A 17,735-nucleotide genomic window follows, 5' to 3' on the forward strand; every position below is an offset into this window, starting at 1 on the left:
TGGCGGCCATATTGGATTTCTGATCGACCCGAAAAATAACAACACTTTGTCAGGACCATGAGGCGATCATTCCTACCAACTTTCAGTTTAATCGGCCCAGGAGAACTTGACTTTAAGTTTGAAATGTGAAATGTTAACGGACGACGGACGACGGACGACGGACGACGGACGACGACGGACGAAAACGGATAGCAATAGGTCACTTGAGCTAAAGCTCAGGTGACCTAAAAAGCCGCCATTTTGACTCCAGTGCAGAAGTCTATGACGTCATATACGTGTCCTAGGCGTGACGTCACAATTGAAACAATTGAAACTTTCAACCAATCACATGGCTGATAGGTCATATTACCTGGGTTAATTAATACGCAAAAAAATATGACATGGGTAAATTCACTGGATAACACGGTACATTATGTGATAAAACGTTGGTCTTGTTATGTTGTTTGTCACGTCGTAACCACACAGATACTTTATTATCAATAAATTTAAAAACAGGAAAAATACAAGGATGAATTTAGCCTAGTGACTTACAGTATGAAACACTGATTCAGGAGATCTAATGATTTTAAAGAATTTTAAAAATGTTGTTTAAATATATATATAGGTATATTTCTTGTATTACATATCTATATACATGTATATAGAGGATTTTTAATGGTTTCTTGCCTTATACCATATATATTTCATGAGTATGACAGAATATTGATACTTTTAAAAAATGCGAAGCACGAATGAAAATAAAGGTATATTCTGCCGTACAAGTGAAATATATATGGTTATATATCAACAGGAATTAATTTATGTTCTATCAATTCGTTTTTAAAGTAATACGGTGCAACTATTGCTGCATCATATAAATGTGGCAATTAGTAGAGTAATATTGATGCCAGGTTCCAATGACGTCACGCTTCACAATAAGGTAGAGAATACTGCCATTTTGAATTACTTATTCTATGCAATTCTGCCTTTTGCAGTAAGCTATCACCTGACAAGTTTTTTCAAAAAAAATGATAACAGTTGTGAGTTATATAAATACCCTAATGTATGTCGCAAAGACATACCAAAACAACCACTAAGTGTAACCTTGATTAATTTTAACTTGAAACTGAATATCTACACAGTGAATAGAAAGTACCGTTGTGACTGGATACTACTAAACATGCTATCTTTACCTGTGAATTAAGATACGTTTTTGTACAAAATTTTGTATATCTCCACTTGGATATTTCCTGTGTTTCACTTGGTAAAAATGTAATAAAAAAAAAAATATGAAAACAATGATCACTCTTTGCGGTAACTTTCAATCTAAAAGTATTATACAGGAAGAGCATATTCAATTATGATTGTATTGTCTTAAATCTTATTTTTCATTACATTCAAAACAATATGAAACTTATTTCTATTCTAGATCTGTGTCACACACATGTGGTATGTATCAAGGTAGACATTCCAAATTAGTACTCCGAAAAATACACTAGAATTCATCTAAAAAAATCAGTTTATATACAGTCAAACACACACTACACAACAGGAAATATATGATCTACATAATTATAGTGTGATCACACACAAACATACATTTAATATTTTGGGAAAAAATCAGAAGGTTCATGCAATATGTTCTATAATCATATTAGAGTATTCATCTCATTTAAAATAATTCTCAAACCTTGCATGCAGTTAAATGTGACACACAATACTATGTATAAGTTGTAACTAGAATTAAATTGTAAAATGTTGGAACTTATGTTTAAATGCTATGTAGTTTTTCCCACTTTGAGATTCTCAGATTGAAGTAATTAGTAGATAGTCTGTTATAAATCAATTACTTGTGGGAGAAGCTACAGGTACCTGAGATTTACCATATCAGTACCAGATATCATTTAGGACCATATACACACCAATACATTTCTTTTTCTTTATCAAGTAAGTTATCACATCACAGAATTAATTCAATTTTGTATTTAATGTTTTCTAATTTGGATGTGTGAAGATCTGTTAGTGTTGTAAAACTCTCGGTGATAAATCCTGAATACCTTTTCTCTGAGCTACAGGTGTTTCAGGTTTACCTGCAAGGTATTACAATATATTTAATCAATCCTGCATAATGTCTACATCTCCAATTCATGACAAAATTCAAGCTGAAAACATGACATTATCTTTTGCTGGTGATAGCTATCACCTCCAGCCAACATACAATTACATGATATTTAATACAGACACATTACTCGGATGTACAATCAACACATGTACACACTCTTTCAAGTCTACATCAACAATTTCTTCAAATCAAATTAAAGCAAAGCACCAAACAATAAAATTCATCATAAAATCTCAGTTAACATAAAAACAATAACAAATATGTATTACGTCACTAGCTTATGACAATATGTCAAGTTTGTAAAGACAAGAGAAGTGAAAAGCAGCGGCGTTTCTTGTTAGAGAAATCAGAATGAAGGTTAGACACACACAGAGAGGTTAGTATAGCATACAGATATCCAACTCAACAGTTACAACATAGATATCTATCCAACACTTGTCCACTGTCTGAATGGGATGGCTCAGATAATGCATTCTGTCAAAATTTCCCACTATATCTATGATATCATGATTTTGTTTATCTCCAAAAATGGCAGTATGACCCATGTTAAAAATATACTGAAACTCACACAATGAACCCAACTTGAAATATCATTAGTTTTCTGTGATAAAATTCTATAACCATTTTTAGAAAAATAAAACAAACAAGGTTTTAATAACCTAAACAGATCAATCACTTTTCAGTTATCAGTATGATTGCATTATCAGAATGATCCCATTCACATATGTTTGGTTAAAACACAGATACAACACAGATACAACACACATACAACACACATACCAACACTCTCTAGGCTATGCCAACAACTACAGCAAACTGAGTATGTTCAAGATGTCTTGGTTTTGCCCCAAACTTTTAGAGAATACTTTTGACCATGTAAGTTTGTGTAATGCTTAGTAAATAAAACATCTGTTCTTCAATGAGACCTAATTTACACGGAACAATTTCAAGCCATATGGTTTATCTTCATACTTTTTAATGAATGCAGACATTCCTGACTAAACTATTAAAGTTTACTTGTAGGCTTAAAAAAAGATCATCTCGCAGCAAAAAAGAATTCAAAAGAATGGATATTCTAACTATTATTCAATGGAGGAAAAACAAACTTGTTAAAACTTGTTATTTAAGGACTTGTTATAAATAATGAAGACAAGAGTCTCCTATCTGATAGTACTCCATCCTGTTATTTACTGGCCAACAAACATTACCCTGGGCCTTATGGTGCTACAGAAGAAGATTCATAAAGCTTTTTACCAATTATGGCCCTTTTGATCATTTGACCCCAGCCAACAATTCAAAGTTGACCTTTGACCGAAACACAATACATAAAATTTAAGATTTGAGCTGCTGGTCTACATAACTTATCCAAGCATCATGGCTCTAGGCTTTGCAATTCTTTAGATGGTGTTGTCTTTAGTAGTTATATATATATGTATATATATCTGAAGCTACTGTTACACTGGGTCCTAGTTAATGTCAAATGTCAACTCTCTACATCTAAAACTACTAGTCCTGGCATATATCAGCTAGCTTTCACTAGTTTTAATCTAATGTAACAGAATTAATTAACAGCCAAATAAAATTGCATTTGAATTATGTGCAATATTGAAAATACAATTATAATATCTGTATTAAGTGTATTACTATTTAATATAGAATACCAGACATTCACTTGTAAAATGCATGAATTCCAAAAACTAATTTCATTTTGTTGTTTATTGATTTATATATTTTTTAACCCCCTCCCCTGATTAGTACCAAGAACATACTCACGAACACCAAACATGCCAAACTGTCAACTGATTGAGAACATTTACCTCCACACTGCAGGGTTTGTATTTGTTGTGCCATATACTGAGCAGCGAACGTCTGCTCATGATGAGGACACAAGCCGTCCAAACTGAAGGCCGTATTGGGCGAACCTTTGTTGGATCCCGAGTAACGGAAATGTGGGGCCACTGCAGAATGCATAGACAAGATGTTCTAGGCTGCACAGACATGCATGGGTAGATTTCGTCATGCGCAGAAATTAAACAACGGAGATAACTCAGAATTCCATGCTGCATTATAAGCAAACACTAGGAGTATGATTTTAGTTGTCGTTATCACATTATAGAGTAGATTTTCCCTGGCTAAACTGTTATGCATAGAAGACTTTGTGTGTCAAAACTTTTTTAATTCCCTGTGATCTGTAAGATTTTAATCTGCTAAATCCACTTTCTGCCTGATAGCCCCAACAGTGCCTCTAATTACTGAGTTATCTCCCTTGATATTTCCAAGCAGTAGAATTGGAATGTGTAAAATACAGGCATAAATATAAATGACCACTCTGAAATAGCATGAAATACCATACCACTATACTTAACACTTAGGTTCATTGTAAGGATACTGTCATATATACATAAGTCATCAGGACCAAACTCTGTTGGTGATCAAATAAATACCGCCCATCATTTTTTTTTTATGAAACGTCTGTTGTAAATTGTAGATAACTTATGTGATTGTTTATCTATGTGACTTGAGGCAGGAGTGTTTTTTTCCAGAAGATTTGCAGTCCTATGGCTGTATGTAGAATGACAAAGTTAAACCCCTTTACCTGTCTGTTACCTTTAATTAACCCAGCTGTTATAAAGTTCTCAATTCACCCAGGAAATTAATCTAGTACGAAATAAGTCTTTCACCAATAAAAAGTACAGTATACTTACATATATACAGTATGACAGACATATATACAAATGTACCAGAATTTATAAGATAATGTCCTTCTCCCCGACAATATAGTCAAATACAAAAATTCACTAGAATTATTACCTTTCCCTGTTCTGACCATTAATAGTAACAAGTTAACGCCCCCCTGAACATAATACTAAATTACATGTTAAGTGAGATTTACATGTTAAGTGAGATAGAGGGGAGACTACGGGAGACAAAATCAGTACCTGGTTTCTTTGTACGCAGGGTGACACCTACAAAGCAGACATGGACATTAGTTCTCAGCAGACCTAGTCTGTTGTACACTTTTTATTTACTGTTTCATTACAGAAATTATCCTCTTCCTGGACTTCTAGTACAGATGATCCACTGGACGGCGTCAGAAACTGGACACAGTGTATTATAGTATTACAGTGACAGGCTACACAGGAACATACTATTACTCAGGTTATTTTTCACCAATCCATCTGTGGTCATGTGACATAAAAGCATTCCAACATGCATGCATGCTAACACGTATCTGAATATGCAAATAGATTTCTTCTGATACAATGCTTCTCTAAGACCTATGCAGCCACATGCTAACACTGACGTCCGAGTGACAGAGATGGGGTCGAGTGACAGAGATGGGGTCGGGCCTAACGATGGTCTGTGTCTTACCTGCTTCGGAGTTGAGGAGCCCATTCCTGAGGTAGGCATTAGTCAGGGCTTCCAGGTATTCATTCTGAAGGTCAAACATCAAAAATTAATACAACAATTCTAAATATACAATCTTATGTTCAAAGGTTTATCATCTAGGTATGTCACCAATTTCAAGGTTAAAAGTCCACTATATGACTTATGTAGTTCTGCAGGTGCCCAATCTCTAGTTTTATATTTAGGCAGAGCTTCCAAGCAACAATAACACTTTCAAGTTTTTTTATGTTAACTATTTAAAATTCATTAAGAAAAATAAGAAAAGCTTTTTTTTTTAAATGAACCATTACTGTTAAAATTAATTACAATTTGGTAATAATGTTTATGATTTTCCCAATATCTTGTCAAATTAATTATCTTGTATGGTTTGAAATCATTCAAAGATGTGATACTATAATTATAATAGTAAGAGAAACAGTGCATTCTTTAATGATCATCATTATATTTTTCATCTTCATAGTCAATCTAACAAATAAGGATATTTTAAACAAATTTTTAAGTTACAACACCTTAAAATAATTACAAAATGACATAGAAATATGCCCTAGGTATTAGTTATCTATACACACACACACAACTAGCTCTACAGTACTATAACACGGTAGTACTATAACACGGTCCAACACCAGCTGATGACAATAACAGTATGAGGTTACATCATTCTACCAGATGACTGATGAGTGTTAGCAGCAAAACCAATATCATATTTTTGTATCTTTATCTTAACATAAATAAAACTGACATATTTCCCCCATTTTCTGAAGAAACTATTTCTTCTGATGATTCCTACCTTGTATATCTGTAAATGCTGAACTAGAGCAAAAAAAGTTTTGGTTTTAAATTTGTACAGAAAAGAAGTTTTATATTGATATCAATCAATATCAAATTTAACTTTGAAGATGATCATTTTGAGTCACAAGACATAGTTTTAACATGTTACTAATATATATAAGTTATAACAAGGCTTGATACTGATCCTAATGTTAGAAGTACACAGATCTAAACAGGAACAGAACTGTGAAAAAAGGACAGAGAGTGGGAAGTGTTAGAAGTGTCTAATGTCCTGATCCAGTTAACTATAAGCGTTCACCGACAAAGCATGTACAGTGTGTTCTGTCTAAACCAGGCACCAACAGGGCACAGCAACCATATACAATTTGTTTTGGTCTGCTGAGTCCTGGATTGCAAACAGTCAGCTTGTTAAAGATAATGGATGTTCCAACCAAATGTCCTATGTCCTATTATAACAAAAAGTTGGATTGAACAGAGTCTAGTTTAGACAGAATGTCCTGTAGTTTGTAAGTAATGATGTAGTTTAGACAGAATGTACTGTAGTTTGTAAGTAATGATGCAATCACCTTGAGCTCAGTCTAAATCTATATCAATAATCTACACAGCTACTATACTAGCATAATAACAGCCCAAGTCTGTAGAATTATAATAGTCTAATACCCTATAACCCACCAGGTAACGCAAAACACACAGACTTTTACTGCGTATATCCTGACTACAAGTCCTCAGGATTCCTACATCCAGACCATTATGTTTTACATCCAGACCATTATCATCATATTTATGTTTTACATCCAGACCATTATGTTTTACATCCAGACCGTTATGTTTTACATCCAGACCGTTATGTTTTACATCCAGACCATTATGTTTTGTAGTATTAATTCACAAACGATGACAATAATACTGATCAAGTTAACAAGCCATTAAGTGACATTGAAGCTTTGTTTCTAAGTTAGAATCCAAACACCATTTTAAAAATCGCTTTGTTTGTATACACTTACACATGCACAAACGTTTTACATAATACATATTATAACCAAATAAAACACCAATGTTTGGTAAGGACAAAGCTGACATGACTGGTGTCACACAATGACAGAACCGTGTCCAGTACACACGGTTAGATCAGAAGTCCAGTAAACCAATGTTACCCTGATAGTATTTCCTTCATCAGGCCTCTCCTGAAAGTGACTGCTAGCCGACATTTCCTGTATAGTAATGTTATTTAGTGAATTAAACCAATTTCTTTTGTATTTTTTTTATACAATAAAACAGTGGGGGTGAGTATCAACAGGACAAACAACATGGTTTCCGTGGTATTCCCGTATTACACAATCAACAACACTTTTACAGATCCCAGTGGTCAGGAAACACAAAAATCTCCATTTACCATCATTTACATAATTATATGCTAGTGAAATTTTACAGCAAAGTTAAAACATTACACCATACACAGTTTCTCAAAAATAATGACATAAAAACCTGTTTAAGATGTAAATATTCACGTATGAACATGTGTTACATTTGGTGGGTTTTTTACAGATGATAGACAAGTTCTGATTAAGGAGTTTGTTTTGTTTTCAATATTGCGAGAATTGTGATTTTTGGAAGACCAGGTGATGAGACATCAAATGTTATGGAAGACACACAACATGCTGTAAAAAGGAGCTAGAAATTAAGGAGGAGGAAAATGGAGAGGAGGAGGAGGAAGAAGAAGAAGATGAGGATGTTAATATCGAGTTTAATACTTGGTTTTCTTTTTCAAAACTTTTACAAAACGTGCCAGGCACTGACACAAGTAACACAGCCGGGCACTAACAGTCAATGTTATAACTCGACAAGCAGTAGGCCAACTGACACTAAAGGTCATATGACATCCATGTCATAGGGTGACAACAGAGGTGTAAGGTTATCTGGGATCAAGGTCAGATCACATGGTACTTTACCCTGCGTGGATTCTTGTCTTCGAGTTTTTCTTGGTGCGTGGCTGAGGTAGTAGTGGAAGGCCGTTCCTCGTATGACTTGGGGCGTCTTTGAGCAGATGTATACTTCATACTCTGAGCAGTCTGCTGGCAATAATACGCTTGATTACGATACATCACATAGCCACCAGTATATATATACCAAACCACTCTATACTCAACAAACATCATACATGTACTGTCCACATATCTCTTAACCTAACAGTTTACACAATTTTGACAAGAAAGCAGAACAATTACCAGTATGTCAAAATATGGAACTTCAGTCAAAGAACACAATGTAAAGCCATAAAGGTATAATTATAAATCAATCTTGATTTACTTTTTCAAAGTCATACTACATAACAAGCATTAAGATATCACATTTAGGACATTTTCCCATTAAGTTTAGAGATGTATGGACAGTGTTGTTAGTCAAGCTGTTTAGCACAGTTTCTACAGTTCTGGAGATTGTTTTCCTCATATCTATTATGAATACTTGATAGCCTACGGATCACACCAGTACAGTACTGTATACAATTAATGGACCCTGGCAAAGTGGATTGTTCAAAAGCCCAGCTGAGATGACCTTTCAATGCCACCCCTACAGATAACTGGTTGAAGCAGGACAAGCCTGTTACCTATCCTACTGTACTGGATGGGGGGGTTATTTCCAGGGAGGGCCCCGTCGTTCAATGACTTGGAACCCTTCTAGTCCGTAACTAGGCTGAAAAACAAGCATCTTGATGAGTCAGATTTCATATGTAATTCTATACTATCTGTAAAAAGTAGAAAAACTTAAAAACTACTGTTACTTGTCTTTGGTCCTGTTGGCTGAAATAAAGAATCAAAGATATGTGTGCTGAAGTAAGTGTGTTGTTTACTACAAACCCCGCAGTGCAACAGTACATCTGAAACTTGCATAAAAAAAAAATCACTACAAAAGTCATTTACTGATACTTTTACTATACATGTGTATAATTGAATGATGATGAATTGGCAACCACCAACCAAGTCCCTAGTAAATGTAACTGCAACTCTACAAGGAAGCTTGGCACGTAAAACACAAGCAGAGGAAAACGCTACAATGCTAAAGACCGGAGTTTTACCAAACACCAGCGAACCCCTACCTGAGAGGAATCGAATCCCACTGGTTTGCTTCCCTAAAAGTAGAGTGGTACCTGTCATTATTACTCCATCAACATAGAAGACTCAATATATTGTTGGTACTAAACACCCATCCCAAAGGTGAAAAGGTTAACCTCAACAAACTTTAATTCTGTGGCTCTAAGTTTGACATATTTCTGTTCCTGAAGTAAATTTAAGGTGCTTATATTTTTGTTTTGCATTGCTGTTTGAAAAAAAATGCTGCATAACATATACGAAACAAGCATTTTTATGTTTGAAGGTAGCAGATTCCCATCTATACCCATTTCCCCACATGTATACTGTACCTTGTCCTGTTTAGCATGGGCCGTTTGATGACCACTCATAGCCTTTTTGTCACACACATGGTCCTGTAATAAAGCCATACAACACTGTCAACAATTACATACATTATTCCTCCAGACTTCCTATCAATGACGTAGTATAAAACCTATACTGTAAACAGTTCCTACTCAACAAAATAAACGACTACAGGAATAGGCAGGATAATGTCATCCTAAAATATTAACAGTTCCAGAGAACATTTGTTACAACTTTTTGTCAGAACATACATATATCATCATGTGAGACAGAAAGTCTCTTAGTCCTAATCTTAACTACACACAGGTGGTGATCTACCAGGAATATTTTTTTTCAAATCACTAACTAGGTAAAGCAGACAAATTCTGTCTGACAAATTCAGCTTACTTTTTTTCCATCTTACAAATAAAGCATATATTTTCCTTTTGTACTATAAAGGCATACTGGTACATTTTCTGTTAGTACCGATATCACTATTATTATTTTTGACATTAAGTATTTCCTAAATCAAGATCAGGAAATATAACCTTATCAATAAGTCAGATGACAGAGAATACAATATAATATCAGTTACAGTGAACAAGATGATATAGTTTTATTGAACAATGAGTAAGAATAATGAGTAAATGACAGGAATATATAGGTAACATGCTGCTATCATCACACCAGACAGGGCATGCTGTACTGACCCAAACAATACAATTTATATCATGCAACGTAAAAGTATAACTCTGACAAATACTATAAAAGGTTAGTTTGGTTCGCGTTGATCAAATTGTTTGCTATTTTTGTAGCCCATACCATACATTTTTAACAATAAAAGCATTTCTTTGAAATTTCTTATACCAGCGGTATTGTTTATGATTTTATTTTCTCCCAAAGGTTTTACAAATAATACAATTAATGGTAACTACATGACGTTACTACAAACAAATTTGATCAATAAAAGAACTATACCCTGTACGGTACATTATCTATACTACTAGGTTTGTCTATCGGTGTCTAACACTGGTCTATAGTGGTCAGACAGAAGACGTGATCAGTATATATAGTTAATAAGTAACCTCTTCCCAAAATCAACCTTAATTAACTCAAACTATATGAGAACATTTTATCACCTTCACAAACATAGTTTAGTAACCTCCTCCAAAAGTCAGATTTAATTAACCATATATGAGACAGTGTTACCCTCACAAACATAATTTAGTAATTTTATAACCTCTTCTCAAAATCAGATTGAAGTAAATGGTCTGCACATGAGAAGATAATCTACACAAACTATACAGTATATTAAAGGAAATATGGTCCAATAGCTAACAGTAAAACCTTCATCCAACAAAACAACCTGCGCCCAAAACATGTACACCCTTTGTTTCTTAACAGTTCTGTCACACAAGGGCATCCTTTCACCAAACAACACTTTTTCTAATTTTTTTGGGGGAAAATTCAGTGTTTTGTGTATACACGTATCTACATGTAAAGCACAAACATGCATGAACGTTTTGTACATTACATCTTTACTCAAGTTAAATCTAAATGATTGTGTCCTAGCTGAGACATTTGTGTCATACCACACAGAACTGATGGAGTATATGACACCACAAGACTACAGCGCCACCTGGTGAGTATTACTTACCAGCAGATTCTTGTAAGGGGAGAAAAATAATGATGTATAGTAAAAAAGACTGATAACATATCTTATAAACACAACACAAGCAACTCTCATGCAAGTAACAAAGCATGCAAATTATTTTAAAACAAAGAACATCCAATTATCTTTTTAATATAAAAAATATTTAAAACATATTTTTGAATCAACTGTAAATTGAAAATGATACAGGCCCCAGTTCAAGAGTGATTGAACACTTTAAACTCACTGATGAAACAGACTTTACATAACATTCTTGTAACATCAATTTCTGTAAACTTTCATTTCAAACAACAGAAAAACAATGATATTATAAAACTGAGGCCACTATCTTAATAAATATTTTTTAATAAAATATTCTTTACACAAAAAATAAGAGTTACGTTACACCTTTTCACACAACACACTGTTTTCAACTTGAACAAAGAAACTTTGAAAACTGCACACAAAACAAAGAAGACACCTTGGGGTTGGCCGAAAACTACTTCCTGGTATACAGAGGTGAAGGTCATCCTAGCACTTACCACCCTCAAACAATAACAGCGTAACCATAGCGAGGCTCGATCTACACCCCAGTCAGTATATGTCTCTTCATGAAGCAATACTATATAATAATGGGTAAGCTTTCAAGAGATATTAGTGTTACGAGTGTAACAAGCCTGAAGATGATAGGTGTTCTATGAATGATATATGTTTATGGTTGATATGACCTTCACTTCAGACTCCATGACCTTGTAAAGTATACAGCATGGTTAGGTCACCATTTGACTCATCAATGGAGCCTTACAAATTATTGTTCACATATCTCTTCTCTATAAATGATCCACACATTATAAACAGAACTTTTAATTCATCAATTATCCAGGTTTTTCTTTGAATTCTTGGAAACCATGCTGTTTGGACTGATACAGTTCCATCACAGTTCAACAATGATTAAAAGATTTAAAGATGCTTAATTGGAAAACATGTATAAAAGAATAAGAGTTGTGCTCAAAATTAATATTTCATCATAAAATAGGTCATAGGTCATAGGTCAAAGCTGATAGGTGAAGGTCAGGTACACACAACCGTAAACTTGCAGGGACTCTGATACTAACGGAAGCCGGCCTATCCCCAGAGGAAACTTTCTTCGTGTCGTCCTTAAAGCTCCTTACTCTGTCTCTCTCTTTCTTTGTCTTTAATTTCTTCTTCTTTTTCAATTGCTGCAATACAGAAAATAGAATGTTGTTACCAAAGGAAAACACAGTTTTTTTACTTTTATCTTTTATGAAATATATTATTACAGAAATCATCTCTAGATAAAACACTGTTTCAATACAAGTGACATTATGCTTTTAAAACAAATTATGTTTCGTGCATGTTAAGTGTATTTTCAGTGAATTAAACGTGAATCAATCAAATTATCTCTCTGCCTTACATGAATAGACATTATCATTTTTTGCTGGTAAAAAAAAAGTAATTAAAAAATTTAGTTTTAAAACCACAAACACATATTTTTTCTGTTAAATGACACATAAATTAAGAAATAAGAAGACAAAATCAATATAAAGTGAAATAAAAACATTTAAGGAAAACATGTCAGTGTCAATAAGAAAACTCACCAAGTCATAAAACATGGCAGCAAAATAAAAGATGAGAAATAAAAATAAATTAATACACAGCAGGAAAATATATACCTGGTAGATCAAACCAGTTATGGTATAAATGATTTGTAATTATACATAACAGCTTACTGAACTATATCATCTCAGCAGTCTATCTGACAGTGAGGATGTAAACCCAGACCCGGGGAAACCAGCTCTAATATATCAACACTCTGTCCACACAATGGGAATTCTAAACAAAATCAGTATTATAAATCTTTCTGTATTGATTGAAAATGACAGCTGTACTGGTAAGTATTTCCCTGAATTCCTGCATTAATGAGGATACCTTATTGTACACAGTAGTATATACAATAGATAGCTACACCCAGGAACCCTTTATACAACTATACCCATAGTATACTGATTTTAAAGTCTTCTGCTAAGAATAAAGCTTTTCGTTTCATTTTTTTCTCTTCTAAATAAAACCAGTCAATGAGTGACAATGGATTGATTAAAAAAAATATTTTGAATTTTAGCTTTTAATTCATAAATTTTTGGTAAAAGTGTCAGTAAAAAACTGCTAGGAAGGAGTACACACATAAGTCTTATATATACATCAGTGTTTCCAATACCATCACTCAATTACATATCCATCTCTACCAATTATGAGATCATGTTAGTAAAGTGCTGTATTATAGACATGAGAAATGTGACAGGATAATATGATGTGGCTACAACATCAAACAGGGTGAATATTGTGATATTGGTCCTAACTAGTTCATATCCACTGTATTGTTGATACTCTGATAGCTGAATTGAACAATAACAACTTATATGTAAGGAAAATAAAACCCTTGTGTCTGTCTATAGTAACTGTAGATTGTCTTACAGACATCCCAATACCAACACTTACAGAGCAATCAAACAGAAGACGTAACATAACAACAACATGGTCCATCAACCTCCGACCAACACCATCACCTTCGATTCATAGAGAAAATGGCAAAAGGCTGTCACATGATAACGGTCTCACCACAAATGGAAGTGACAAGAAATGGTCACATGATAAAGTTTCACAGCAATGGGAAGTACTGTGACAACAGTTAGTCACATTGGTAATGAAAGGTCACATAGCAACGGAAAGCCACATAAAACAGGAGGGAAGTTACAGGATTGAAAGTCTTTTGACAATGGAAAGACCAGTGGAAACCAGTTTTCATGAACACAACAATGACAAATCACGCTTGTCCCATGACATTGGTCTGCAGCATGAGGGGAAGAGGTCCATTTGACAGTAAGTAGGTTTAATGATGATATTTATGCAACTTATCATTCAGGAAAGAGAATTATCAGTAGAAACATTCGACATAGCAGAAACAGACATCAAAAGGCAGAGAGCACCCTCTTTTATTTTCACTGTCCATAGTTTTGGCCAATGGCACTATTGTCAATAGTTTTATCTTTGATATAATCTGGGTCTACCAACACTGACCCAAAGCTTCACTGTAAAGAAGGCGGCTTTCAATGTTTGTAAAGAGAAGGCTTTCTGATGTTTGTAAAGAGAAGGCTTTCTGATGTTTATAAAGAGAAGGCCGTCTGATGTTTGTAAAGAGAAGGCTTTCTGATGTTTATAAAGAGAAGGCTTTCAATGTTTGTAAAGAGAAGGCTTTCTACTGTTTGTAAAGAGAAGGCTTCCTGATGTTGGTAAAGAGGATGCTGTCTGATGTTTGTAAAGAGAAGGCTTTCAATGTTTGTAAATAGAAGGCTGTCTGATGTTTGTAAAGAGAAGGCTATCTGATGTTTGTAAAGAGAAGGCTGTCTGATGTTGGTAAAGAGGATGCTGTCTGATGTTTATAAAGAGAAGGCTTTCTGAAATTTGTAAAGAGAAGGCTTTCTGATATTTGTAAAGAGAAGGCTTTCTGATGATTGTAAAGAGGATGCTGTATGTGTTTTTTACTATTACAAACAATTGCATACAAAAACAAATCCACAAAAAGGAAATATTCTCCTGAGTTAATCTCAGAGTAGACGCGACAAGTGGTCAGTAGGAAAACCAAAATTATTATAAATTTCAATGCGTTCAAGAAAGCCTTAATAGGTTTATAATTGAAAGCTTAAAACATTAATATAAGTGATAAACTTCACAGTAAATAATTGTTACTGATAAATAATATAAAACTGTAAGCAAAGGGAGGTTACTCCAGATCAGTCTTGTGATAACAAGCAAAAGACAGCCCAGAGGGAAGGATTATGAGGGAGATAACAAACTTGTTGAGATAACATGCGGAATCTGTACGGGGTACGTACTTGTATATCCTCCTGTCAAAAGACAGAGAAAGGACAAGTGTTAGTTCCAAGTCACCTTGAAATTCCAATACATATATTTTATGTGGAAGGTTGGGGAAAACTTTTAAATTGTATCTCAATGGCAAATCCAGAGGCTGGATTTTTAGGCTCCGGGGAACTCGATCCTAGCAGTGAATAACTCCTTAAAACCATGTATTGTGTATATGTCTTTCCTTTGGTATAACACCATGTATTGTGTATATGTCTTTCCTTTGGTATAACACCATGTATTGTGTATATGTCTTTCCTTTGGTATAAAGGAATCTCTACCCAGACCTAACTTGGAACCAACCTCTGGATCTGTCACAGCGATATCTATCAAAAACAATTTAACTTTGTAATCAATACCATCATTTCTCTTTAAAATCAATATCATTTCTTACTTTGAAATCTAGACTGTTGACATATTAACTTAAGACATCCATACAATCAAATTAACTTTAAAATCAATCTCATCATATTTAGACAAACAACTCAATGTTAATGTTCTGAGTATTTCCAAGACCGAAATAGTTTAGTATTTGAGTATCAAAGACACCAAAACGACATTTACTGAAACAATCATCATATCAAAAACAGAGATACTTCAACAAAGTGTATTGAAGAACAGTTACAGGGATGTACAATTTCATATCTAGATCTGTACAGACTCACATGAACAGTTACAGGGATGTACAATTTTATATGTAGATCTGTACAGACTCACATGAACAGTTACAGGGATGTACAATTTCATATCTAGATCTGTACAGACTCACATGAACAGTTACAGGGATGTACAATTTTATATCTAGATCTGTACAGACTCACATGAACAGTTACAGGGATGTACAATTTTATATCTAGATCTGTACAGACTCACATGAACAGTTACAGGGATGTACAATTTTATATCTAGATCTGTACAGACTCACATGAACAGTTACAGGGATGTACAATTTTATATCTAGATCTGTACAGACTCACATGAACAGTTACAGGGATGTACAATTTTATATCTAGATCTGTACAGACTCACATGAACAGTTACAGGGATGTACAATTTTATATCTAGATCTGTACAGACTCACATGAACAGTTACAGGGATGTACAATTTTATATCTAGATCTGTACAGACTCACATGAACAGTTACAGGGATGTACAATTTTATATCTAGATCTGTACAGACTCACATGAACAGTAACAGGGATGTACAATTTTATATCTAGATATGTACAGACTCACATGGACAGTTACAGGGATGTACAATTTTATATCTAGATCTGTACAGACTCACATGCTAACGTCTACTAACCAGACCTACATTTTCATATCATATATTAAAAAATTTCATTATTATTGACATAAAATTTCTAGGCCCTGGTATCAGACAAGTATAAGTGAACATCCCTGAATGATCAAGCTCAGATAAGTATGCAATGTTAGTTTTAATTGTATATGTATAAAAAAATAAAGTTACAGGAATGGCCAAAATATTTTGAAGTCATCAAATTTTAAAATTTTACACTTTATAAAAAGATCTATTTACGGAGCATTTTACACAAAATTAAGAATAAGCACACTTGGACAGAGACAGTTCTGGTTATATTAACATCCATATATGGGTTATTTACAATACATGTAACCAGCTGATAAATTTGGAATATATTACTTTATATAACCACAACATCAGTAAGCTACAAGGTATAGTAGCCACACAGCCCAGACTCTGCACAGTATAACCTACACCTCACAGAGTCTGTCATTCCTGTGCGATAACGACAAATCTCAACCCAACGGTAATATTTTTGAGTTAAGCCTCATGCTGAACTGTCTATAAAGTCCTTCAAGCTGACTACCTAACCGAAAAGATATGGACTACAAATATGCCCAATACCTAAATAAAATAGACTGTATTTAATACACGGTTGGGCATTTTCAAAACAAAACTGTATGGATACTGCATGTTCCGACATATAGTTGTGTGACCGCACAATGCACCAAAAATATCGTGCGCACACCGTGCATACATCGTTCACACACCATCCACACATCGTCCACACATGGTGCGCACAACTGTGCGATTTAACAATCGTTCGCCCCATTGAGCGCTTCTCTCCGCACAACTTTGCGATTTGGTACAATTTGTTGATCAATATTACGGAATGAAAAAAATATGGAAGGCTTGTATGCAATAATGTACACTGTATATAATACTGTAATTTCTCATCACCATAATTAAGATTATTTACAATTTTACAATGCGTGTAACACAGTATACAGTGGCCGTTAGACTGGCTCCTCGGTAACAGAACAGGTAAATAACAATTTGATGAGTGACCGAAATTTTACCTGGCCTTTGCCTGACATGTGATACCATATGACCGTTATGAAAACACAACTGGACGTTTAAATTTTGTTATTTGCATTCGTTTTGGTCTA

The 17,735-nt window shown here is 34.2% G+C and overlaps 1 protein-coding gene across 29 annotated transcripts in view; it reads right to left on the reverse strand.

The window, feature by feature from the left end:
• LOC110450250 (cytosolic carboxypeptidase 2-like) overlaps positions 1-17,735 on the reverse strand; it is a 143,559-nt gene that overhangs the window by 37,637 nt on the left and 88,187 nt on the right. For 17 of the 29 annotated variants that reach the window (XM_021497671.1, XM_021497677.1, XM_021497663.1 and 14 more), the window contains 8 exons: positions 15,235-15,285; positions 12,478-12,582; positions 9,720-9,782; positions 9,396-9,428; positions 8,251-8,370; positions 5,474-5,537; positions 5,041-5,067; positions 3,919-4,059 (listed from right to left, as the gene is read on the reverse strand). In XM_021497671.1, the coding sequence (XP_021353346.1) occupies positions 3,919-4,059; positions 5,041-5,067; positions 5,474-5,537; positions 8,251-8,370; positions 9,396-9,428; positions 9,720-9,782; positions 12,478-12,582; positions 15,235-15,285 (604 nt within the window). Of the gene's footprint in view, positions 1-3,918; positions 4,060-5,040; positions 5,068-5,473; positions 5,538-8,250; positions 8,371-9,395; positions 9,429-9,719; positions 9,783-11,368; positions 11,378-12,477; positions 12,583-15,234; positions 15,286-17,735 lie in introns of all 29 variants that reach the window. The other 12 variants (XM_021497686.1, XM_021497680.1, XM_021497683.1 and 9 more) reach the window with 10 other exon arrangements.

Source organism: Mizuhopecten yessoensis, unplaced genomic scaffold, assembly GCF_002113885.1.
Source record: "Mizuhopecten yessoensis strain PY_sf001 unplaced genomic scaffold, ASM211388v2 scaffold5141, whole genome shotgun sequence".
Taxonomy (NCBI): domain Eukaryota; kingdom Metazoa; phylum Mollusca; class Bivalvia; order Pectinida; family Pectinidae; genus Mizuhopecten; species Mizuhopecten yessoensis.